The sequence below is a fragment of the Pelophylax lessonae genome (assembly GCF_965119305.1).
Source record: "Pelophylax lessonae genome assembly, chromosome: 7".
Classification (NCBI taxonomy): domain Eukaryota; kingdom Metazoa; phylum Chordata; class Amphibia; order Anura; family Ranidae; genus Pelophylax; species Pelophylax lessonae.
This window is the reverse complement of record NC_138774.1, coordinates 213421068-213447765: the sequence shown is the minus strand read 5'-3', so window position 1 is coordinate 213447765 and position 26698 is coordinate 213421068. Positions and strand designations below refer to the sequence as shown.

The 26698-nt window shown below is 43.8% G+C and overlaps 1 protein-coding gene across 1 annotated transcript; it reads left to right on the top strand.

Moving 5' to 3' along the window:
- Nucleotides 1–291: 291 nt before the first annotated feature.
- On the top strand, nucleotides 292–26698 carry LOC309560391 (inter-alpha-trypsin inhibitor-like). The gene is made up of 5 exons (XM_082264027.1): nucleotides 292–445; nucleotides 9942–10014; nucleotides 22501–22668; nucleotides 24296–24469; nucleotides 26603–26698. The coding sequence occupies exons 1-5, from the start codon at nucleotides 332–334 to the stop codon at nucleotides 26611–26613; spliced, it is 540 nt and encodes a 179-aa protein (XP_082120153.1). The 5' UTR covers nucleotides 292–331; the 3' UTR covers nucleotides 26614–26698.

Genomic DNA, 26698 nt, shown 5'->3' with positions numbered 1-26698 from the left:
TATTTGGTGTCATTAGGGAGAATAGTCCCCCCTTGTTGGTGTCAGTGGGAGGAATAGTGTCCCATAGTTGGTGTCATTAGGGAGGATAGTGCCCCCTCATTAGTGTCAAATGGAAGGAATAGTTCCCCATCGTTGGTGTCAATGGGAGGAATTGTGCCTATTTTTGGTATAAGTGGGAGGCGTTTTACCGGAAGAATATTTTGTTTGTTACTGTTCAATGTTAAACATTAGACACAGGTCTTTGCCCAGAGGGACTACAGCCTTCAAACCTGTATAAATAGGTTGGGTAAGATACGTTACCAGTACAGAAGAGGGACTGCCAATATTGAACATGAAGATGTATCTACTTTTCTTTTCTGCTCTGCTAACAGCAGTTACCAGTAACCCTGTAGAGACCGAGACAGAGATGTTCTACCCAATAGAGGAGAATTTTGAAGTCATCAAGGTAACTGTCATACATTTTTTTTTTTTTTTACACCTATGAACAAGGTTGGTAAACTCATCAAACATGTTACAATCTTGCTGTACAATCAACTTTAGATTTACCAAATATATGTAATATGAGCACCCACCTAAGCAAGCCAATACATTTCTATCCAATCAGGAAGGCCCTTGTACTACATAGTTGTTAGTAGATCTAAGGCTGACCATACACTATACAAGCCGACTGTACAATCACCTTTAGATCTACCATCCACTATGTTGTGCGTAGGCCTGCCTGATTTGATACAAACTGATTTGATTGTTTAAGTTGTCCTCACATTATATAGCTCTGATAAATCTAAAGGCTATTGTGCAAAGATTGTCCAATCAGATTGTATAGTGCACGGCCAGCTTAAAGAAAATGGTACAATCCGATTATAATGTGTTTGGTGGGCTTTAGGGATCACTTGGATTTCTTCATGAATAGCTCCTTAGGGCTCTTTCACACGGATCGATCCGCTCCGGCACTTTTTTTTTTTTTTTTCACGGAGCGGATGACATTTGTGTAATCCAGTCCGTATGTCCGCATATCATCCCATCCGTTTGCGGATGATATACGGACATAATGTATGTCTATGGGCATTGCGGATGTCAGCGGATGACACCACTGACATCCGATTTTGCATCCGTTCCGTTTTTTACACGGAACAAAAATAGGGTTCTGTTCCGTTTCAAAAAACGGAACAGAACTAAAAGGATGAAAATCGGATGTCAGCGGATGGTCATCCGCTGACATCCACAATGCCATTTATATACATTATGTCCGTATATCATCCGCAAAAAAATAGGATGATATACGGACATGCGGAACGCCCGTGTGAAAGGGCCCTAAGTCCTAACTCATGGTTTCCTCTTCCTCAAAACCGCACCACATATTTAATTGCAGCATCTTTATTGAGCAACTAGTTTACAATGAACCCAGCATCACGTACTGTATATTTTTCCAGGTTAGATAATGCATTCTAAGTAATGTCTACATTGAACTCTAAATCTAGCCAATGTTTCAATAATCTGTATAAAACCTGTCAGATTATTGTCCAGTTGTATTGATCAAATACAGATTATAATCAAATGTATGGGTAAGAGATTGTTTGTTTACAGGCAACCACTTTTGATCTTATGTTTGATTCCTGGCTGATTGAAAGTGGATGAAATTTTCCGAAAAATTCCACATGTATGGCAATCTTTATACAGGTTTATTTCCTCTCCAGAGATTGCAGTACTCCCCGACAACAACTTCATCTGCTTTTCCTTCCAGAAGATTGGTACTAGATTTCTTCAGAAATCATTCGGGGTTAGCTTCATGGTCTAAAGTCCCATACACATGTAGCACCCTCCTAGGAAGGTGCTAGGAAAAGGATAGTTTTCTCTGCCTGGTTCTCTGGGGAGCCTGGTCTATAGTTATGCCTGTTGCATGTGTCCATGTGAGATTCATCTGGGCTGAGGGAGGGGAGCCTGTTGGACAGTGGAGGAAACCCAGCCAGTGACACACAGGCTTTTGTGGCTATTCCAGTGGGTTGGCACAAGAATGGTGCATCCTGGGATAGGTCATAAAAGCCAGGGGCACATGTGACAGAGAGCGTCTTTTGGCGGGAAGCCAGGTCCCAGGAGGAGGGTGACAGCTGTCTCTCCTCCTGTCTGCAATGAAGGTTGTCACAGGCAGTTGGCCTAGTGAGCCAGAGTGTGGTGCTGAGCCAGAAGGTCCAGGAGGCTGACAAGTGGAGCTGGGAGCAGAGCAGCCTGAGGAAAAACAGTGTCAGTGAGTACCAGGAAGCTTGCCAGGAGTCTGCCCAGGAAGAGGACCACTCCAGTGAGGTGTCAGTGGACAGGAGTTCAGCACACACAGCCAGTGAGAAAGGGGGTGCCAAGTTAGACCCTGAGGAGTAACTTAGAAAGACACCATGTTCTTCATCTTCACTCTAGTGGCAAAGTGAAGCAGCGGCCTTGCCGCATTCTGTAGTCAGTTGTCCTCAGAGATTGTGCATAGTTCAAGTTGGAGTATCCCACTCATCCCTTCTTCCATCCAAGTTCTAAAATAAAACACAAAAACCAAAACCCCTGGACTGTTCATTGTCTGAGTCAAGTATTTAAACGGATACGTTTCTACACACTGTTGCTACAGGTAACCCAGGGGAACCCAAGAAGTGTAATTCTCAGCAGCTTCCTAATGGGCAGTGCTACACACCATTTCAAAAATAAAAATATTTCATACATAAGTTTTGTCCTCGTACGAGGAACGATCGGTCAATAATTTGTTCATTAGTAGAGTCCAATCAGTAAAATTTTCTTTCAACTGAGATCCAAATCACATTTGTGTGATAACTCAGATCCTTCACATCACAACTCCCCTCCTACTAAATAACAATCCCATTCTTACATCAGATCCTCTGTCCCGCCCCCCCCTTGCATATCACAGTTTCCCCTTCACAGTAGTGTCCTCAACCCCCCTTCACATCACCACCCCACAGTGGTGCCTTCTGGCCTGTCTTCAAATCACTGCCCCCACAGAAGGGCCCTCTGCCCCCCCTTCATATCACCCCTCCCCCTCTACAGTGGTGTCCTTTTCCCTGTCTTCGCATCATAGCCCCCCGCCCCCAAGGGTGTTCTCAGCCCCCCTCCCATCGCTGCCTCTACAGTGATGTCCTCCCTCAAATCTCAGCCCCCCCACATCAATGTCCTCTGCCCCCTCTTCACACCACCCACCCTCCAAGGGCATCCACTGCCCCCCTTTTAAATCACTACCATTAGTTCTGAGTGGCGAGCAGGAACTAGCTTTCCCCCCCAAGCCTCAGTCGTTGCTATTGAAGGCAAAGTTAGGAGTGGGAGGCTGTTCAGTTCTGAGTGGCAGAAGGGATCGGCTGGAGTTAACTTTACCTATTAACAAGAAGATGATTGGTTGCTAGGACTGCCCTGTGTCCTAGCAACCAATCACCTGCTGGTTAACTTGAGAAGTTAACTCCTGCAGCTCCCACAGAACAGCCTACCGCTCCTCACACTGCTTACAATAACAACGGCTGAGGCTTGGGGGAAAAGCTGGCTCCTAAATGGTGGGGCCACGGCAGTCCAGGTAGGACAGTGACTTTTTGTGATGCCTATAGTGCTTTCGACAAACCGATTTTGACTGTTTATATGAAAAGACTTGAAGATGTAGGCTAGAACATTTTTACTGTAGAGTAACAACGTCTGATTTTCGTTCAATGTAAACAGTTATCGTACAGAAATAACGGAATCGAAAATACCACGCTCGATCAGAAGCAAAGGATGACCCGGAAGTTCATAACTACAGTATATTTGCCTATGTCAATACTATTCTCGGTTACATCATGATTAACACCTGCGTGGAATATCTGACAATCGTTCATCATAGTGTGTACTAGGCTTAAAGTGTTACTAAACCCAGGAATCTGCATTCATTATATCGGGTCTCCCACAGTACACAGAACATGGAAATGCAATAGTTTTAGTATATATAAACCGCTAAATTTCATTTTCTCATCAGCAGTATATAGCAGTCTTCTGACTGTCAAATTAAAGATTGTAGGAGGAGTTTTCATTCTGCTCTGACTGTCCTATCAGGCTGCAGGATCCCTGACCCTCTGTTTAGACACAAGCAAGAGGAAGGGCGGCTGGAAGCAAATAAAAAATAAATTTCTGCATATGCACACAAGCCTTTCTGAGGCTCAACAGAGAGAAGGCAGCTGCTCTAGAATGATGCAATGCAAATGCTTGCATGGATTGAAAACCAGAAACTGGAAGAAGGCTACTTGTGAAACACATGCCAGAAATTCAGAAGTCATACCTAGACAAAACAAACAATAATAGGTCAAAGAGAAAAAAAAAAAAAAAAGATGGATAACCTACTTCCACATGGATGTTTTGCTGCAACTTCAGATTTTTTAATAACCTATTGAACTGCATTACCTGTGCTTCCCAAAGACTAGCATGTAAGCTGTTGGAAATAGCAAGTTAGATGCTGCCCCAGGACAGGAGGGTAAGAGTTAATACTTTCCCAGATCTTTGGTTTTGGCGGTATTTTCTCTGGGTCCGACCCACTGATCCTGTACTGTCGGTGGTCTGGAGGGAGGGAGAGAGCAGGAAGGGGGTCCACATGGGTAGAGCAGAGTGCTTCCCCGGTAACCTGGGGACCACTGCCCATAACGGAAGGAGACTGTGAACAGCACTCGAGAAGAAAAAAAAAAGGCGCTTACCACTGCCGAGATGTAAAAGACCTCAAAGACTGGGGGGGGGGGGGGGGGGGACTAGCTGCTGGAGTATGCAACCGATAGACTCTGTACTGTACATGGACTCTACCTTTGCAGGTATGCCGGGGCAGCACATAGCCTGTGTTAGGTTTAGGGAAGTACGAAAGAATAGTGTTTCCGCATGCAGACTTTGTAATGTCTTTTGGACTTTTCAAGTAAAGTTTTAAAACCTTGTTCCCGCCTGGTCTGAAGTTACTAAAAGTGGTGTAATGCAAGTAGTGGACACTATTCCATAGTTCAGGTCACCATGGTACTTGGGGTATGAAGACATCAGTACAAGAGTAATACGGTGTGAAGACACAAGGGTTACCTAGGGTAATGGAAGCTACAAGCAGCCTGTCATTAAGCATGTGCATGAAAAAGGTAGGATAGCCTCTTGCAGAAGGGAGTAGTTGTTGACATGAAGGTCAACTATTCCTAAAAGGCAGCCTTGTTCCAGGGCATTGATGGAAATGGCACAGAAGTGAAAGGTACCCCATGTGTAAAGCAAAGCGAAGCCCAGCGTAGACCAGAAGACCCTTGCTTGGTGCTCAATGAGGGGAACATGGAGGATGGGACAACCACCACAGCACCCTACCCTTACAAGCAGAATGGGGTGCCTTTTACATGAACCTCATTTAGAGAGTATAGGGGAAGGTTTTAATCACAGTTTATATAAGGTCAAGGAGGCCACAACACATCAATAACTGCCAAGATGCTTAAGGAAATATGATCTCCAAAGTTAGAAAAAGAAAGTTGCTAATAAATATAAAAAAGATTTAAAATAATGTATTGGACTTTCCCTTTTTGCATTTTTGGTGTATTTTGTTCTTATTTGAGGCTTTTTAGATATTAGGAAAACAAATGAAACCAAAGAGAAACTTTCAATTTGTAAAGAGACAGTACACAGTAACTTTTTGTTTTTTCTTCACCCTTTTGGCATATTTTATGTTGGATGTGAAAATATCAAACAACAATGAAAAACAAGAAAAAAAAAAAAAAAACAATTAAAACAATCTTGTGTGCGGTTTCTAAAATTTTAAAAAAAACCTCATCTATCAACAAAATATACAACAAATACCAAAAAATATAAGAAAAAAAGAAATAGACATAATAAAAAGAGGTGCACACATACTTTAATGGGGGCTTTTAAACTAGGGAATGGGGGGGGGGAGGGTACAGATGTAGAATTAGCCAGTGGAAAGCAAGTTGCAGAGGGCAGAAATGGGGGCACTAGCGGTAGGGTGTACGGAGCTCCTATACCCAGGATGGGTATGGGGAAAAATCAGGAGGGCAACCTAAAAACATCAAATGAGGATATATGTAGCTGCTCAAAATTAAGAGGTTTGTATACCAATGCCAGAAGCCTGGCCAACAAGATGGGAGAGCTAGAGCTGCTGTTGTTGGAGGAGGACTTAGATTTTGTGGGGATAACTGAGACTTGGTTTGACAGCTCTCATGACTGGATGGCGACCATTCAGGGATATTCCCTTTATCGCAGAGATAGAGAGGGTAAAAAAGGAGGAGGGGTATGTCTGTATATTAAGAACAGTGTGCAGGTAAATATGAGGGATGATATTAATAATGGAGCTAAGGACGAGGCAGAATCCCTATGGGTAGAGCTTCAAAGGGAAGGCACAGTGGGGAAGGTAATATTGGGCGTATGCTATAGGCCCCCCAACCTGAGGGAGGAGGGGGAGGCGGACCTCATTTTACAGATAGGATTGGCAGCAAGGATGGGAAATGTCATTATAATGGGGGACTTTAATTATCCAGATATAGACTGGGCAGATGGAACCGCGCATTCGGCCAAGGCTAGGCAGTTCCTAAATATCTTGCAGGACAATTTCATGGGTCAGATGGTGAATGCACCGACAAGAAACAATGCGGTACTTGACCTACTGATTACCAACAATACAGACCTGCTCACGGATATAGAAATACGGGAGAACTTAGGAAACAGTGACCATAGGTCAATAAGTTTCAGTATTAATTATAGTAATAGGAAGCAGAGGGGTAATTTAAGGACGCTGAATTTAAAAAGAGCCAATTTCCCAAAACTGCGCTCACTGCTAGAAAATATCAAATGGGATAGAACCCTGGGAACAAAGAACACGGAGGAAAAATGGGAGTGCTTCAAGAGCATACTTAACAAGGGGATTGACCAGTGCATTCCAAAGGGAAATAAATTTAAAAGAGCAAAATTAAACCCTGGGTGGCTTAACTCCAACATAAAAATGCATATTAGTGCTAAAGGAAAGGCTTTCAAAAAATACAAGGCTGAGGGGTCATTGGCAGCATTTAAGCATTACAAAGAGTGTAATAAGAAATGTAAAGATGAAATCAGGGCGGCTAAAATAGAACACGAGAGACATATAGCGGAAGAGAGTAAAAATAACCCCAAGAAGTTCTTTAAGTATATATAAACAGTAAGAAAGCGAGGTCAGAACACATTGGCCCCATAAAAGATGACAAAGGAAATATGGCCACTGAGGACAGGGAAAAGGCGGAAGTGTTAAATAATTTCTTCTCTTCAGTCTTCACAAAAGAATCGGGGGGCTACACGAACCCAGCTTGTAAGGCCAATCTAAACAACACACCTCAGGAAGTGCCGCCATGGCTAACAGAAGACAGACTTAGAACTAAACTTGAGAAACTTAACATAAATAAATCACCGGGACCGGATGGCTTGCACCCGAGGGTTCTTAAAGAGCTCAGCCAGGTGATTGCCAGACCATTATTCTTGATCTTTAAGGATAGTTTACAGACAGGTATGGTGCCAGCAGATTGGAAAAAGGCCAACGTAGTACCAATATTTAAAAAGGGGCCGAGGTGTATCCCGGGTAACTATAGACCTGTCAGCCTAACATCTGTAGTCTGCAAGATTTTGGAGGGGATGTTAAGGGACCACATACAAGACTTTAGTAATGAAAACAATATAATTAGTAGTAATCAGCATGGATTTATGAAAAATCGTTCTTGCCAAACCAATCTATTAACCTTCTACGATGAAGTGAGCTGCCATCTAGATAAAGGTAAGCCAGTGGATGTGGTGTATCTGGACTTTGCAAAGGCCTTTGACACCGTTCCCCACAAACGCTTACTGTACAAACTAAGGAACGTAGGTATGGACCATAAGGTGAGTACCTGGCTAGAGAACTGGCTCCAGGGGAGAGTCCAGAGGGTGGAGATTAATGGGGAGTACTCGGATTGGGCGGGGCTGGAAAGTGGGGTCCCCCAGGATTCTGTCCTGGGGCCAATCCTGTTTAATTTATTCATAAATGATCTAGAGGAGGGGATATCGAGTACAATCTCAGTATTTGCGGACGATACTAAACTAAGCATGCCAATATCTTCTATACAGGATGTGGAAACCTTACAAGCGGACCTAAACAAAATAACGGGGTGGGCAACTACATGGCAGATGAGGTTTAATGTTGATAAATGTAAAGTAATGTACTTGGGGGCCAGAAACCAGAAAGAGAGCTACTCACTAGGGGGGGAACCTCTGGGGGAGTCTAGGATGGAAAAAGACTTGGGGGTACTGGTAGACAACAGGCTTGGCAGTGGCATGCAATGCCAAGCAGCTGCAAGCAAAGCCAACAGAATATTGGGATGTATAAAAAAGGGGATTCACTCCAGAAAAAAAGAGATTATTCTCCCGCTCTACAAGACTCTGGTCCGGCCACATCTGGAGTATGCTGTCCAGTTCTGGGCACCGGTCCTCAGGAAGGATGTGCTGGAATTGGAAAGAGTCCAGAGAAGGGCAACAAAAATAATTAGGGGAATGGAGGACATCAGCTATGAGGAAAGACTACAAGCACTGAACCTATTCTCTCTAGAGAAGAGACGATTGAGGGGGGATATGATATCAATGTACAAATACTGTACTGGCGACCCTAGCATAAGGAACAAACTATTCAGAGTAAGGAAATACAACAAGACACGTGGCCACTCACTAAAACTAGAGGAAAGGCGGTTTAACCTTAAAATGCGTAAGGGGTTCTTCACTGTAAGGGCGGTAAGGATGTGGAATTCTCTTCCACAAGCAGTCGTATCAGCAGGGAGCATTGATAGTTTCAAAAAACTATTAGATGGGCACCTTAAAGACCACAACATACAGGGGTATACAATGTACGGTTAAAAGCAAACACACACACACATCATAGGTTGAACTGGATGGACTGATGTCTTTTTTCAACCTCACTAACTATGTAAATTTACATTACTAACTATAACTATCCAATTGCAGGGGAAATTCTAGCAATTGGACAAGGTTTTCTAAACTGTCTGATTGTAATTTATTTAACTGAAAACTGTCAACTAAAGACATGAGATGTCACCCATTTCATCCAAAATCTGCTTTAATTACCATCATCTCTTGTTTGAGTCTTGGGGTTCTTGAGTTGTTTAACCACTTGCCGTCTGCTCACTAGAGCTCTACTGCGGCAAAGTGGTTCGTTATCGTCTGGCGACGTAGACCGTAGGTCGCCAGACCCTCCCCTCTCTCGGCGGCGCGCGCGCCGCCGGAGGCTCGCTCCCGCTGTATTCAGTCACAGCGGGAGTCGGGCCAGGGGAGGAGCAGCGGCGATCGCCGCTGCTTTTCCCCGATCGTCGGGGAATCGAGTGTGCAGATCCGCCTGCTTGTGTAAAAAAAAAAAAAAAATCGCAGATCGCCGCCATTACTCGTTAAAAAAAAAAAACACCAAAAATGACAGAAATCTTTCCCTTAGTAAACGCAATAACTTTTGCGTAAACCAATCAAAATACGCTTATTGTGATTTTTTTTATCAAACATAGGTAGCAGAAAACAAATTGGCCAAAAAAATTTTTGATGTTTACATTTTTTTGGGGGGAATTTCATATAAAAAAATGTTAAAAATATTGTTATTTTTTCAAAATTTACGCTCTTTTTTTGTTTATAGCGCAAAAAGTAAAAATCGCACAGGTGATCAAATTCCACCAAAAGAAAGCTCTGTTTGTGGAAAAAAAAGGACCTAAATTTTGTTTGGGTACGGCGTCGCACGACCGCGCAATTGTCAGTTAAAGTCGCACAGTGCCGAATCGCAAAAAGTGGCCTGGACGTAAGACAGCAAAATCCTCCGGTGGTAAAGTGGTTAATATAATTTCCTATGATTATCAGTCATCAAAGTAACATTTGACTTACAATCATTTTGAATGATAAAAGTAAATGTATATATTTTTCTATTATTACAGAGATTTGCACGGTCAGTGGAGGATGCAGAGGGCTCTGGACACACTGTGGATATACTCACTGAAAACAGGGCAGGTAAATGACCTTTCATCGCCAGCACACAACACATTTTTGCAGGGAAATCTTTTTCTAAGCATGTTGTGTATTTCATTTTGATCATTTGATGTTTATTTTAAAAAATTTCAGCCTTTTGTGTTATTTTTTCATTGAAAATATCTCATACAGGGCGATTAGGTGCACCTGTCTGTATACCAGACAGGGCAGTCTGCACCATGGCTAAATTAATATATTGAAAAGGGGGGGGGGGGAATTTGGGACTTTAACTACTTAAGCCCCGGAAGATTTTACCCCCTTCCTGACCAGGCCCTATTTTGCGATTCGGCACTGCGTGACTTTAACGGACAATTGCGCGGTCGTGCAATGCTGTACCTAAACAAATTTGACGTCCTTTTTTTCCCACAAAACAGAGCTTTCTTTTGGTGGTATTTGATCACCTGTGCGATTTTTTTGATCATGCGCAAAAAAAAGCAACAATTTTGCAAAAATAACAATATTTTTCAAATTTTTTTATATGAAATTTCCCCAAAAAAATGTAAAAATCAACATTTTTTAACATTTTTGGCCAAACTATTTTTTGCTACATATGTTGGTAACAAAAATCTCAATAATTTTGATTGGTTTGTGCAAAAGTTATTGCGTTTACTAACTAAGGGAAAGATTTTTGTCATTTTTGTTGTTTTTATTTTTTAACGCGTAATGGCGGCGATCTGCGATTTTTTTGCGGTACTGCGACATTGTGGCGGACAGATCGGACCCTTGACTGACATTTTTGACACTTTTGGGGGTACCAGTGACATTACTACAGTAATCAGTGCTATACATATGCACTGTTACTGTAAAAATGACACTGGGAGGAGAGGGGTTAACTTTATTAGTGATGCAGTGGCTAAGTGTGTCCCTAGGGGCGTGCTTCTTACTGTTATGGGATGTGGCTTTTCATGTAACAGCAGATATCTACGATCCTACATAGCAGGACCGTATGATCTCTGCTGTTACACAAGGGAGAATGATAGGCGGCTTTGTTTACATTAGCCGCCTGCCTTTCTCCCTCTGTAACGGATGATTGCGAGTGACCGGCGGACATCGGGTCCGCCGGTCACTCGCGCGGAGGTGTCCGTGAACGAGCGGGGGCAGGAGCGCGCCTCCGGCAGCACGTGCTCGCCCCCTATTGGCTCACAGGCGAGTGACGTACCGATACGTCACTTTGCCTGCACGGGGCTGGTCACCGCAGTATATGTACTTGCGGCGGTCAGCAAGCGGTTAAATGAGGAAATGACAGGGTAGGGTCATATTCCTCCATCCCTATGCATAAATAAAACAAAAGGAAATTGGGACTTTTATTAATTTATCTATCGTATATGCTGGTGCTAGTCCACAATATCCAATAGGACATCATTGACATCATTGCATGTGCAATCGTATTATGCTATTCTGTAATGGGCTGACCTATATGCATTTCTTAATGTTATCTACCAGTAATGATGTATCAATGTCATTTTGGTTTGATGTAACATGTATATATATATATTTATTAACCAAATATGATATTATGATTTATGTGTATTTATTAAATGTTATCAACCAGTAATGATGTACTTTTGTCATTATGTTGTGATGTTAACATGTGTATTTATCAATTAAAAAAATGTGACATTATATGTTTATGCTGTGTTATGGATTTCATGTACACATGTGCAATATCTATGTCAGCCCATTGATATATTCATTATATATTTCCTCTGATTGCAGCCACCTGTTTCATTCAAAGTCCCAATTTTCTTTTGTTTTATTTTTTAATTATGGCTAAATGATTGCTGGTAAAACTTTCTAATGTTATCCACAGGCATCAGATGATTGCCTGATGTGTAAAGCATCAGATTATTGAACGATCTGTCGTCCGTTTTTTGTGGCATGCTAGTCTGATGTGGAAAGTGAAGAGGTTATTTTCATACGAATTTTCCCGTACGACAGAATTCTACTTCAGAAGTGACGTCATGTGCTGGATTGCTTTGTATGTGTTCTTTCGTCTCGGAGCATGCCTAGTTTTGCTCTTAAGATTTTTTTCCGTCGAAAACTGTACTAATGAGACGAAAATCGGACGTTGTGTTGACAGACGATAAAAATTTTATAGCCTGCACATCGACTTTTCGGCTGAAAAAATCCTGGAGTCGGCTGTCGAAAGCACCATACTAACAATTCGAAAATCGGCAGATCGGTCGTGGGAAGAAATTCCCTTCAGATTTTCTTATCGTGTGTAAGGGCCTAAAGGCTGGCTATACATTATACAAATTTCTTAAAATTTTCTGTACAATTTTCTTTAGAGTTACCTTCAATTATGTAGTACAAAGTGGCATGGCGGCGGTTTTTGAAATGTAATGGCGCATGCATTGTGGATCTATGAGCAGATTCATGGTATGATTTTATGGATCTAATATTCATAAAAAGTTCTCAGTTTGGGAACACTACGATCACTACTACAGATGCTTTGGGGTGATAACTATGAATGAGGTTTTTTAGCAAACAACAAGTATCTTGGATACCCTCAAGCATCCACGGAACGGTTTCCCTCTCTATTTTTGGGACCCCTTGACATTTTCAAACCTACATGCTTAGGCTTACCTACTAGCTTCTTTGGCTATACTGCTCTTTTTGTGGAAGGATCCACACTGCATTATCCAACCATCTCTACCTATTGGATCTCATACTGTCCAATGTTGCGTTATGCTCCTGAAGAAGCGGTTTTGCAAAATATGTCGAGCTGATGCTCTAACCATCACCGCATAGCACTGCGACCAGGCCGACATCCCCTGATGGGCTTTTGGTAACATTATCCCCTTGGGGGATGCGGCCTTCTGACGGCCATTGCTATTTGGGTTTTATGTCTGTATTACTGTATCTATTCCAATTTTTGATGTCTTGTATGTTTCCCTTTTTATATTGTATGTCACTATTATGTATTAATAACTTTTGATATTTTTTATTTATGTGCCTATAAAGTCCATATTTTTTGTCTAGTTTCCCATAATTTCCATCAGGATGTGGCACATAGTTTACTTTATGCATTCAGATTGCCCCTCTGTTAATGCATATTCTAATCCCCTTCCTTCCCTATGCAGTACAAAGGCCTGCCTTATAGGATACAATTAAAAGTGTTGTTTTGTTTTGACCTCATATTTTATGGATTTTGGTAAATCTAACAGAAAATTGTTCAAGAGAATTGAACATGTATGGCCAGCCTAAGGAAGATCCAACTACCGAAACCCAAAAACAAACATGCTCAGATCACACATTCGTGCATGCTTATGCTAGAGCTGCAGGATTAATCATTAAAAAAAAAAAAAATCACAATCTCGATTCAACCCCTCTAACGATCTTAATCCGGGGCTCAGGGCTGTCAAAAAAAAAAAAGTGAGCCAGCAAAGCTTATCACATTGCTCAGCGCCAAGATAAAAAGAAACATTGTATCATTTGGTTCTTTCAGATCAAAGGGATGAACTTTGTCTTTAAATGAGGGCAGTTTAACCACTCAAAGACCAGGCCTTTTTCTGACACTTGTTATTTACAAGTTAGAATCAGTATTTTTTGCTAGAAAATTACTTTGAATCCCCAAACAATAAATTTATATTTTTTAGCAGAGACCCTAGAGAATAAAACGGCGGTCTTTGCAATATTTTATGTTACACCGTATTTGCTCCATTTTTTGTCAAAAAATACACTTTAATAAATAAAAAAAAAACGAAACAGTAAGGTAAGCACAATTTTTTGTATAATGTGAAAGATGATGTTACGCCTAGAATCGTGATCTTTATTCTAAGCAAAAAAAAAATTCAAGTTAGACTTACCGGTAACTTGTTTTCCAATAGTCTTTCAGGACAGCACCTTAGAGAGATGGCTCTTCCCTCTCCTCATCAGGAAACACCCCATCCACCAGATTTTAAAAGGAGGCTTCTCCCACCATTCATCAGTTTGTAGAAGAGTACCTCCGGCCCATGCTGGAACACATAAACAGATATGGTTAATCGCAGCAATACATTTTATACAATAGGGCGGGATCCTCCTGCTGTCCTGAAAGACTATTGGAAAACAAGTTACCGGTAAGTCTAACTTGAATTTTCCCTAAAACGTCTTTCAGGACAGCACCTTAGAGAGGATTATCAAGACTTACTCAATTTAGGGAGGGACCACAGCTTGCAGGACCTTTCTGCCAAAAGCCTGATCTTCAGCTGCCAAAAGGTCCAACCTATAGTGTCTTGCAAATGTAAAGTAGCTTGACCACGTAGCCGCTTTGCAGATTTGATCTGGAGTGGCACCAGCTTTCTCTGCCCATGTAGTGGCTAACGCTCTAGTAGAGTGAGCTCTGATCCCCTGCGGGGGAGACAATTTCATTTGGGAGTAAGCCTCTGAAATAGCGGATCTGAGCCATCTGGCTATTGATCCTTTTGATGCCTGCCGACCTTTTTTGTTGCCAGAGAAAAGAACAAAAAGAGAGTTTGATGATCTAAACTCTTTAGTAACCTCCAAGTAGTGTATAAGAACCCTTCTTACATCTAGGTAGTGAAAGCTTTCTTCCTTATCTCCTGATGGATTAGGACAGAAGGTAGGCAACACAATTTCTTGTGATCGGTTTCTCGTTGAAGCTACTTTTGGGAGAAACCCTGGATCCGTCTTGAGAATTATCCTATCTGGATATATGGACAAGAAAGGTTCGATAGCTGATAAAGCATGTAATTCACTGATTCTTCTTGCTGATGTTATTGTCACCAGGTTTTTTAGTGTAACCGTTTCTAGTGGTTCAAAAGGTTCCTTTGTGAAAGCCTGAAGGACCACCGACAAATCCCATTTGGGGAAGCTTCTGATAGGCACTGGTCTGGAGCGGGTAAGGGCCCTGAAGAATCTGATGATTAAAGATTCTGAAGAAATGGGCCTTTCCAAGAATACCCCCAGGGCTGTAACTTGTACCTTGAGGGTACTTACTGCCAAACCTTTTCCTGCGCCCTCCTGTAGGAACTCCAAAATTGAAGTAATACTGTCCAATTTTTGATCTTTCGATTCACACCAGGTATTATATGTCTTCCAAACTTTTGCATATATATTCCTTGTGACTTTTTTCCTACTGGAAAGTAGAGTAGCAATTAATGCGTCTGAAAATCCTTTCCTTTTCAGCAGTTGCTCCTCAGATACCAGGCGGTGAACTTTAGCTTTTCCACTTCTGGATGATAAACTGGACCTTGAAACAGTAGGTCTTGACGAAGAGGGAGCTGAAAAGCAGGTTTGACTGATAGTTGAAGGACAGTCGAAAACCAAACCCTTTTGGGTTAAATAAGGAGTGATCAGGATCACTGAGGCTCTTTCCATTTGGATTTTTCTCAACACCAATGGAATGAGCTGGAAGGGGGGGAAGGCATACCCCAACCTGAACCTCCAGGGATGTGCCAGGGAATCTACTCCCAGAGAGTTGTCGTTTCTGTGGAGTGAGAAATAAAGTGGAAGTTTTGCGTTTTCTTTCGTTGCAAACAGATCCACCTCTGGCTTTCCCCAAGTCTTGGTTATCAACATAAAGACTTCTAGGTTCAAGCTCCATTCTGCTTCTCGGATCTTCTGCCTGCTTAAATAATCCGCCACACTGTTTAGTGTACCTTTTAGGTGGATTGCTGACAAGGAAAGTAACTGCCTTTCCGCCCATTGCAGAATTTCCGTTGCCAAAAGCTGTAGGGTTTTGCTTCTTGTGCCCCCTTGCTTGTTTAGATATGCCACTGTAGTGGCGTTGTCTGAAAGGACTTGAACATGAGTCCCCTGAAGATTTTGAGAGAAGGCAGTTAGGGCTAGGCCGACTGCCTTTAATTCCTTCCAATTTGAGGATTTTCTTGTCTCGGTCTGAGACCAAACCCCCTGTGCCAGGTTTTGGTTCCAGTGGGCTCCCCACCCCCACCTGCTGGCATCCGTTGTTAACCTCTGGTCTGCCGGGAAGGACCAGGCCAAACCCTGAGACAAGGTTATCCGATTTCTCCACCACCAAAGGGACCTCTTGACCTTGGTGGGGATTTTTACCTTTAAGTCCAAAGTCTCTGGATTGTGATCCCAGATTCTGAGGAGGAAATATTGGAGTGGTCGAAAATGCAGCCTTGCCCATTGGACAGCTGGAATTGATGCAGTCAGGTTTCCAAGGACTGACATGATCTCTCTGATCGACCACCACTGATTTGTTTGTAGCCTTGCTACCAACTTCTGTATTTTGACCTGTTTGTCTTCTGGTAGGAAGATTCTTTGTTCCACGGAGCATAACTGAAACCCTAGGAACTGAACCCGCTGAGCCGGTGTAAGATTCGATTTCTTGATATTCACTATCCATCCCAGAGCTTCTAGATGACCTCTTGCCTTGTGCAGGTCCTCTTGAAGTTTTTCCTTTGACGGGGCAAAGAAAAGCAGGTCGTCCAGGTAAGGCACCACAGAGATTCCCTGAAGGCGGAGGGGAGCTAGACACTCTGCCATTACCTTCGTAAAAATACGAGGGGAGGATGATAGCCCGAAAGGGAGTGCTTTGAATTGGATATGGAGCATTTCCTTTCCCAGATTTACTGCCAACCTTAGGAATCTCTGTGAGCGAGGGGCAATAGGGATATGTAGGTAAGCATCCCTTAAGTCGATTGATGCCATGAAGCATCCTTTTGTTAACAGGGTTCTGACTGTAAGAATTGAGTCCATTCGAAACTTTTTGTACAGAACTGACCTGTTTAATGGTTTCAGATTCAGTATAAGACGAAAATCCCCCGATGGTTTCTTTATCAAAAATATGTGGGAATAAAATCCCTGATGTTGTTCCTCCACTGGAACTGGACAGACAACTTCCTGTCGCCTCAGGTCCTTTAACAGGTCCATCATAGCCAGGGCTTTTTCTGCATCTCTTGGGAGGTTTGTGACAAAGAACCTTTCGGGTGGCGTCTCTGAAAACTATGTTGTAGCCTTGGGACAGCATACCCAGAATGTATTGATTTTCTGTTATGGCTGCCCAATAGGGGAGGAATTCCCTCAATCTTCCTCCCACCGGCAATGTCTTGTCATTGTGTTTTGTTGGTTGACACAGGAGGATGGAAGAGAACACCTCCTTTCCCTTTGGGTTTTTGTGTCGACCAGTTTCTTCTCTTCTCCTGGGGTCTGCTATTTTGCTGAGCTTTTTGAGGTCGAAAAAGCTTCTTTGCTGCCTGTTTCTTCTTCACAGGAAAAGACTTCTTTTTGTCTGCTGTTCTATCTAGAACAGAGTCTAGCCCAGGCCCGAATAGTAGATCCCCTTGAAAAGGAAGTCCACACAGCTTATTTTTAGAAGCTGTATCTCCAGGCCATGTCTTTAACCAAAGAGCCCTTCTGGCTGAGTTGGATAAAGCTGCAGATCTTGCTGTCATCTTCACTGACTCTGCTGAAGCGTCAGCAATGGAGGCTATGGCCGTGGAGAGCGTGGAAAAGGAATCCAAAATTTCCTATTTAGGTGAGTCTGCTGTGATGTGTGCTTTTAGCTGGCTAAGCCAGTATTCCAGATTCCTGGACACACAGGTTACTGCCATGGCAGGTTTCAGACTCCCCATGATGGATTGCCAGGATCTCTTAAGTTGCTGGTCCATCTTCTTATCCATGGTATCCCTCATGATTCCCATGTCTTCAAATGCTAGGTCTGTTGACCTAGAAACCTGGGAGAAGGCTGCATCAATCTTTGGCATCTTATTCCAGGGAGCTCCTGGGTCCTCATCAAAAGGAAATCGCCTTTTAAAGGCTTTAGGGAAGAAGGTTTTCTTTTCCGGATCAGCCCACTCATGTTTTATTGCATCTGAGATGGTCTGATGCACTGGGAAGATACGGCCCTTAGGCTCTTCCAAGCCTGCATACATGTTGTCATGTAGGGACAGTTCCTTCTTTTCCTCCTCTAGACCCAGGGTGATGTAAACTGCCCTCAGGAGACCATCCACTTGCTCTAAGGATAGTTTGTATTTAGTGGGCCTGCTTTGTGCCCCTCCCTCCTCTTCTTCCTCTGAATCCTCCTTGGAATGTGAGGGGGAATTATCTCCTTGGGTGGAAGGAACCCCTTCTGTCCCCACCGAAGGAACCAATTGTGAACCCTGAGAGGACAGTGAGGCTGATGGCTGACTCAGGGCAGGGTCCTGTAGGGATGACCGAAAAGATTGGATGGTAGCATCCAATTCCTTCCTCACAGATGCGACTAAATCGCCACAAACTGCAGATGCTTCTTCCTTTACTAGTGCATCAATACATCCCTGGCAAAGTGTCTTTTTCCAACTTTCCGACAACTTTGCTTTGCATGAAGGACACTTTCTCTTGAAAACAGTTTCAGAGCTTTTAGCCTGGAAGACATGAATGGGAAAACATACACATGCTTCTTAAAAGTCAGCCTGATTCTCAGGGCCACCAAAGGTGCACAGAAAGACATTTAAAGGGAAGTCCCATGTGCCCTGACAGGCCCCCAGCCACCGGGGGGAAAGTAAAAGGGATGGAGAGAGACCCCACAGTAAGATAGGCCATATAAAGATACCCCTTACCTGGGCCTTACTGGTGCCTGTGCCTGTCCCACTCGCTGAAGAAGCTTCCATTGCTTGGCAGCGGTATCACCCGTGGCTTCGGTACCGGTTCCGGAGACCAAAGCGCACCTGCACTAGACCGGATCCGGAATAAGGCACCAGCTTGCTCCTCCCTTCTTCCTCTGCGTCCGGCGGAAATGACGCCATACGCCCCCTGCAGAACGCTGCCCTTTCCGGAACCTCACTTCCGGTCCGGACGAGCGTCACTCGATCTGGAGAAATGGCGGCAAATTTGAAAAAAAAAGGCGGCGGAAACCTAAGAAAAATCGTTCCGCTCCTCCAAGATGCCTTCCCAGGGCTGTGCTCTGCGGGGTCTTGACTCAGCCTAGAGCACTGAAGAGGAAGAAGGAGCCCATGCACTGCAGTCGGTCGCGTGAATGGGAGAAGCAATCGTCTCCAAAAAAGGGTAGGTGGACGTAGGAAGCCCGGTCTCTCAGGATAGCACCTTAAGAGCCCAGCTCCCCACAGAGGTGTTCCTTGGCCGGAGGAAACACAAAAACTGATGAATGGTGGGAGAAGCCTCCTTTTAAAATCTGGTGGATGGGGTGTTTCCTGATGAGGAGAGGGAGGAGCCATCTCTCTAAGGTGCTGTCCTGAAAGACGTTTTAGGGAAAATTGTGATTCTCATTTTATCCAGAATCGTGTAATTCTAGTTTATGCCTATATAGACCAGATGTAGGAGGACATATCTGGAGGCGGATAGTTTCAGTGAAAAAATTATAGAGACTTATAGAGAAAATCCAATGCAGCTAATCATTTCTCAGTCAGCCATATCGTACCTGGAGAAGTCATACATGGGTGCTCAACCTGTGGCTCTCCAGCTGTTGAGGAACTACAAGTCCCTTGAGACATTGCAAAGCTGACAGTTACAAGCATGACTCTAAAAGGCAGAGGCATGATGGAAATTGTAGTTCTGCATAGCTTGGGGGCACAGGTTGAGCACCCATGTAGAAATATATTATATATATATATATAGAATGACCATAAACCAATGTCTGGTTTATATTTGCGCACTGGAGGGGCTGGGCAAACCTCTGGTCATACTTAGGTCTCATGCACACTGGACCTTATAAAAACGCCAGTAGCTTTGTAGTGAGTTTTTCAGCGTTTTTTTAGCATTGGCGTTTTCAGTTAGCGTTTTTTGGCATTTTTAGCTAAAAATCACCTCTCTGCTATTTTTTTAACTCCCACTTTCCCACAATGCAGTGCTTGCCAGAATTGTTCACACCCATGTGAGAAGATTTAGGTGCGAGGAAAAAAGGGTCCTACAACATTTTGGTGCAAATGTGGACCCTTTTCTTCCCGCATCAAAATCGCATCGCATGATGGTGCGATGCGATTCTGTCAAGCTCACTGCATTTTGCAATCTGTTTCGGGGTGTCGTTCTTGGAACATTAAGCCCCCGCTCACATCGGACAGATTTGACATGCGATTTGACATGCCAAATTGTATGTCAAATCCAAACCTATTACCAGCAGCGTCACTGTCCGAATTGGTGCAACCCTGACTTTGCGGAGCTGCACGATTCCCAAAAGTAGTTTCTGCACTTTTTTTGGCGACTTCCGGACGATTTCAATAGAAATCTGTGCATGAGCCCGTACAGATGTCTGTCAAATCTCCCCCCGAAGTTGCACTGACATGCGAGTTTGAAATCGTGCGTGTTCAGCTGAATGATTTCAAATCCGCCCTCTGTGTGAACCGGTGCCATTGCCGGCAATAGTCTCCGATTTGACATGCGATTCAACATGACAAATCACATGCCAAATCAGCACAATGTCAACGGGGCTTCATGTTCCATGTTCACACCCATGCTATGCGATTAGGTGTGGAGAAAAAAGGGGTCTAACAACATTTTGATCCAAATGTGATGCAAATATGGCTCAAATTTGCATCGCATAGACATCACATGTGAAGTGCACAGGAATGCGGTGCGTTTTTGGTGCAAATCACATGCAGTGTTCAGCATGCACCAGTGTGAGCCCAGGCTATGTTCCATGAATGACACCTCGAAACAGAACCCAGGCTTATAAAAAGCAATGGAATCAAAAATGTCAAAAAACACCAGTTAGCAGCGTTTTTTGGCGTTTACTGACAGTTTTTACTGTTAAAAAATGCCTCTCAAAACCCAGCAGTTTTCTGTTTTTTTTACGACCAGAAAACACCCCTGCCAAAAACTGCTGATAACAGCCTATGTGTGCATGGACACATAGAATAACATAAAAAGTATAAACTCCGCGCTAATGGTCTATCTGGATGTAAAACAAACAAAAAAATGTGTACAAAAGTGTATGTGCAAATGAGAGATATAAAAATTATAAAAAATGGTGTAAGTAGTGATATATATAATATGTGAAGAAAATATAAAATATATAGGCTGCAGCAGATATACGGCTGCTGAAGACGTATCTATTACGAAGCATGTACAGCGTGTCGCGTCACTTCCGGTTCCTCACGATCGAGATCGAGGCTTGGACCGCATCGCGCTCCAGACTCCCGATTATATGCCTGTATTTTCTCCTGTTATGCGAGTACCTCTCTATTTTTGCGTTATTAAATTACCTAGATGGTATCACACTATGTGCCTTGTCTATTTATTATTCCCTGGTACACCGTTATGAGTGATTCCCTGCGGACATCTCGGACCATTACCTGCTTATAGGAGTTCAGTAAGACCGGTCATTACTCCAGGGATACTTATATATAGGATCTCCTAGACCACTTCCAGGACGCCCTTATCCAGGAGTAGGGGAGATACCGAGAATCTCTGGTCGCTGGATACTTTTGTACACCCGCCTTATACCCCTGTGTGGGGTGGGTGTTTCTGGTGAGTGAGTTTTTCTACCAGAAGGATCACCCAGCACCTCACCGTCCAGCACGGGGTCACTCCTTAAAGCTATTTTTAGAGTGTTGTCACTTACTATCTATTTTTTGGTATTTTTGGGGATTTTTTCACATTGTATTTAGTCACTGCATGTGGCATAGAGACATTTAACTGACATTGGACTGTCTATGAATATATCCGTTGTATTTTTTTTTTTTCTTATATTTGATTGGCACTTTATTGCACCTAAATACCACAGTGTGTGGTATAGTTGGGAGATTTCACGTGCACTCCAGCACTTTTTTTGATATGCACTTTTAGCATTGCACTATTATAGTTAATATTATTTGTTTTATTCTTGATTCTTCTAAAGATCCTAATCGAATATTTATCTGCACTTGTCACTTTATATGTCAAATACCTTTATATATTGAGTTTTATCACTGATATTTATCGCATTATATTTATATTTCTTAGCATTTTCTAATTTTAGGCAGCGCCACCACCCTACCTTCCTACATAGAATAACATGCTTGGGAGGTTTTTGGCTGTGGAAAAAAACATCTGACGCCAAAAACAGCCGCTGTAAATGTCCAGTGTGCATGAGGCCTCAGGCTGACCCTATGCACTACAATGTGATTGTGCAATCTCCTTTTACACCCTTTTCGGCAGCCATGCAGGGTTGGCTGTACAGCCCCGAATGCAGACAATGTGTGTGTGTGGGACCGTACAGCCGCTCTTGTGTGGCTGTCAAATTTTGACATCTGGCTGCTATGTTTGTGCAGCCATGGGTTCTGCATCCACTCTATAGGCGGCTTGCATGCAGCCCATCCGACATGCAGGATGGGTTTTGGCACCCATCAGAATGCAGCCACATGAAAAAAAGTATGTATACAAAACAAACAAATATGGCCAGAAACGCAGCTAAAAGTTGTTTAGCACCCAGTGCAATGATTGTCCTTTAGTGCATTTTTATCACATCTACGGGCAGTTTAATTGGATCTCAAAGTGTTACTAAGCATTTACTTGTATGTCTTCTTAACTATTTTCTTGCATTAACATGAATGCCTAATGCTATTCTTTCCTTCCTCCTGTCAGACTCATGTAACTTGCACCCAGGCCATGGTCCTTGTTCTTCATATATCACTCGCTATTTCTATAATACCTCGTCTATGGCTTGTGAGAGTTTCCAATATGGCGGCTGCCTCGGAAATCACAACAACTTTCATACTGAACAGGAATGCATCCAGACATGCAGAACTAAGGGTTGGTATATAATAATGTGGTTACACAACTCTGCAATCATGAATCAACTTACTCTTATTTTTAGTTTTTTAAAGCCCAACTCTGACTTTATATTTGTATATTTTGGATGGAGTTGAGAAGCGGTAGAACCTTTGTCAGGCTTTAATTGTTTTTCAAGTTTGTTGACTAGCTTTTGAGTCACTTCCTGTTTTGGGGAAATTCTGTTACATTCTGACACACAGAGTGTCACTGGGAGAGGAAGTGAAATCTTACAGTGAAAACATAAATAACCTCACTTCCTGTTCTTGCAACAGAAACAGGAAGTAAGCAAGAAATCTCCCCAATGGTGGCATAGAGAGCAATAAAGGTATGAGCCCCTGTATTCCTCTCAGATGACCTGCTTATTGAACAGTATACTGATTTTATTTGTTGCCTTAAGTTTACTGTACATTACACAAAAAATTGCTACATTTCATGCTAGCTATCAAATCCTCCCCATACATGTTTAGCATTGGCTGAGAGAACCAATCAGAGCTACCATCAGGGGGGACACCCCATACACATATAGGGGGCCTGGGTGTCCCGAGGGGCCTGGCCATCCGGGCCTCAACCATGGCTGAAGCCCCCCAGGCTGCTGTGCGGGGCTACTTTTCAGGTCGAGCTCGGCCAATTCAGCAGGGAAGGAAGGGAGGTGGGTGGAGGCAGAGAGGAGACTCTGGCAGTGCTGTATTTTGGCCTAGGCACACAAGGCCCAGGCCTAGGGCGGCACTTTGCAGGGGGGCAGCAAAAAAGCCGCCCCCCTCCACCTGATACTCTATTGGCCGCTGGTTGCTAGAGCCACCTCGCTCATCCCCCCCTCTCTCTCACCCCCCTTCAAACCCTCCCTCTCTCTCTTATCCCCCTCTCTCTCATCCCCCCCTCTCTCTCTCACCCCCCCTCTCTCATTCCCCCCTCTCTCTTTCTCTCCTCCCCCCCCTCTCTCGCCCCTCTCTCTCTCTCTCACCCCCCTCTCATCTCCTCTCACCCGCCCCCCTCTCTCTCTCCCTCACCCACCCCACCTCTCGTGAGATCTCAGGGGTTCATGCTGGGACTTGTAATCCTTCAATTTTGGAGGGAGTCACATCCGTTAAAAAAGGAGTGGGGCAAATTTGCATAGGAGGGGAAGGGGGTGGGGGTGCCCTATTTTAGTCTTGCCTAGGGCAGCACAAAACCAAAATACACCACTGGACTCTGGGCACCACAATCTGCAAGCTGTAGCAATTAAAAAAAAAAAATAATACATTTCCCCAGCTAAGAGGACTGTTTCATCACTTTCGGCTGCCGCCATGCCAGTTTAGTAGTCTCCTTTGTCAGACAAGTACATGACAGCCCCTGCCTGCCCGGCGGATTGATATACAAGAGGCCAGGATGTGGGCAAATTCGGTGGGACGGACAGTGGGCGGGCTCTGCAGAATAATGGTGGTCAGGCCCAGGGGGCCCAGGCCCAAAGCTGTGTATGGGGCCTGGAACCAATTAAATCTTTCCTTTAAATTCTGGACCGTCAGAAATCCAAGACAGCTGCAGTCTCATTGGATACCTTTGTCTAGCCTTGTCCAGCTCACTAAACACCTCTTTTGGGTTCTGGCTGACATCCATTTCTCTCTTGTAGCTGCCTGCCGTATTCCCATTGCCACAGGCTCATGCAGAATGTCTGAAACCCGCTGGGCTTACGAAGAGAACCAAAACAAGTGTGTCACCTTCCAATATGGAGGTTGCAAAGGAAACAGCAATCACTTTTACACAGAGAAGGAGTGCAAAGATTTCTGTGAGGTGCTCACAGGAGGTTGGTAGAGTTTGGAGATTTAAAGGCATTGTACATTTTTAAATGTTTTCGTTATTTTAACTAGGTTTTAGTGTAGTTACTGTATATTACTTGTGTCATTTGTTTGCCTTACCGTCTAATGATGGCCTTTCATGTTGTGACTGCAGTTTGTAGTGTCATGGCTGATCAATTCCCCTATGTCCATGTGTATTTACCCACCTAGCTAGTCCCTAAGGAGAGACAACTTCTTGTTGCAGGTCATTCAGTGTCTCTAGTGCATGCCTCACCATTTCCTCTGTGTTGCATTACAAATGTTGGGGTGCTAATGTAGGGTGACCAGACGTCCCCGATTTCCAGGGACAGTCCCCGGACTTAGGACACTGCCCCTGAACCAAATCTGTCCCCGATTTTGTCCCCGGATTCAGGGCCAGCTTAACGTAGACAGGGCAACCCATTCTGGCTGAGAAACAGCCTGGTGGCCCAGATGCCAACGTCCCCTGCTGGATGATCTCACTGCCATTCCTGCTGCTGCTGTCTTGTGCCCAGCGCGCTGTGTATTATGCAGTCCTGTGCCCAGCGCTCTGTGTTTTATGCAAACCTCTGCCTAGTGCTCTGTGTATTAAGCAGTACTGTGCCCAGCGCTCTGTGTATTATGCAGTCCTGTGCCCAGCGCTCTGTGTATTATGCAGTCCTGTGCCCAGCGCTCTGTGTATTATGCAGTCCTGTGCCCAGCGCTCTGTGTATTATGCAGTCCTGTGCCCAGCGCTCTGTGTATCATGCAGTCCTGTGCCCAGCGCTCTGTGTATCATGCAGACCTGTGCCCAGCGCTCTGTGTATCATGCAGACCTGTGCCCAGTGCTCTGTGTATCATGCAGACCTGTGCCCAGCGCTCTGTCTATCATGCAGACCTGTGCCCAGCGCTCTGTCTATCATGCAGACCTGTGCCCAGCGCTCTGTATCATGCAGTCCTGTGCCTAGCGCTCTGTGTATCATGCAGACCTATGCCCAGCGCTCTGTGTATCATGCAGACCTGTGCCCAGCGCTCTGTCTATCGTGCAGACCTGTGCCCAGCGCTCTGTCTATCATGCAGTCCTGTGCCCAGCGCTCTGTGTATCATGCAGATCTGTGCCCAGCGCTCTGTGTATCATGCAGATCTGTGCCCAGCGCTCTGTCTATCATGCAGATCTGTGCCCAGCGCTCTGTCTATCATGCAGTCCTGTCCCCACCGCTCTGTGTATTATAAAGTCCTGTGCCATTTGCCCCAAAAAAAAAAAAAAAAAATGTCCCCGGATTTCATTTTAATAATCTGGTCACCTTATGCTAATGTGATGAAACACATTTTTTCCAGCATAGTGAGAGCTCCTTAATTGCTCTGCCTGTTTGTGTCAGGTCTAATTACTGTTTAGCTCTCACCTGCAGACCACTAGACTGAGAGACCCAGGGATTATGGAACTTGTAGTTTCTTCAGGGGATGTGTCATTTCCTAGACTACAGACAGATCATGCATTAACCTGCACAGTGCCTTGCTGCATGCCTCATGGTTGAACACAAACAGAAAATTCTGACACTACAATGTGAAGCTGAAAACAGAAACTACATGATCAATGCACATTATGCAGGTGGAAAACACAAGGTGCACGTAGGAAGGTTTATAATGCCTTAAAAGGCATAGTTCACCTTTACCAAAAAACTCTCTATGCAGGTAAGAGGTGTCTTAACATAAAAACAGGAGGCACGTAAATCACATAACAGTGCAAGCTGACTGCAACAATGTAATAAAGACCTTTACTATCAGAACAGGAGAATCACTTAAAGGGCAGTTCCATAAATGTATAGCATACAAGCCATACTGTTATGTAATGTTACTTAAAATTGCCTCTTCTTTTTAGTTTGCAGCCACTGTATTCTTTTCTGCTAAATTTAATGTACTATGACAACCTGGAGGCCTTCTGAACACAGTTTATGTTTAGACCTTCCCCAGAAATGTAATTTCCTGCTTGTGTGATTGGCTCAATGATTTCCAAAGAAGTCTGCACTAAGACCTCATTAACATGGAGCACTTTAATCTGTGCTCCAATGCATGGCTGTTTTGACCAGCCTTTAATGACTGCCAACAGTGTACAGTTGTGATTTCACACTTGTTTGTCTTTTCAGATGAAGACTGATTTGTGTAAAGAAGAATCTTTCTGGAAGGTTGTCTCTGCTTAGCTCTCTGCATTCTTTGCATTTACTTTACTAAGCTTCCAGTAA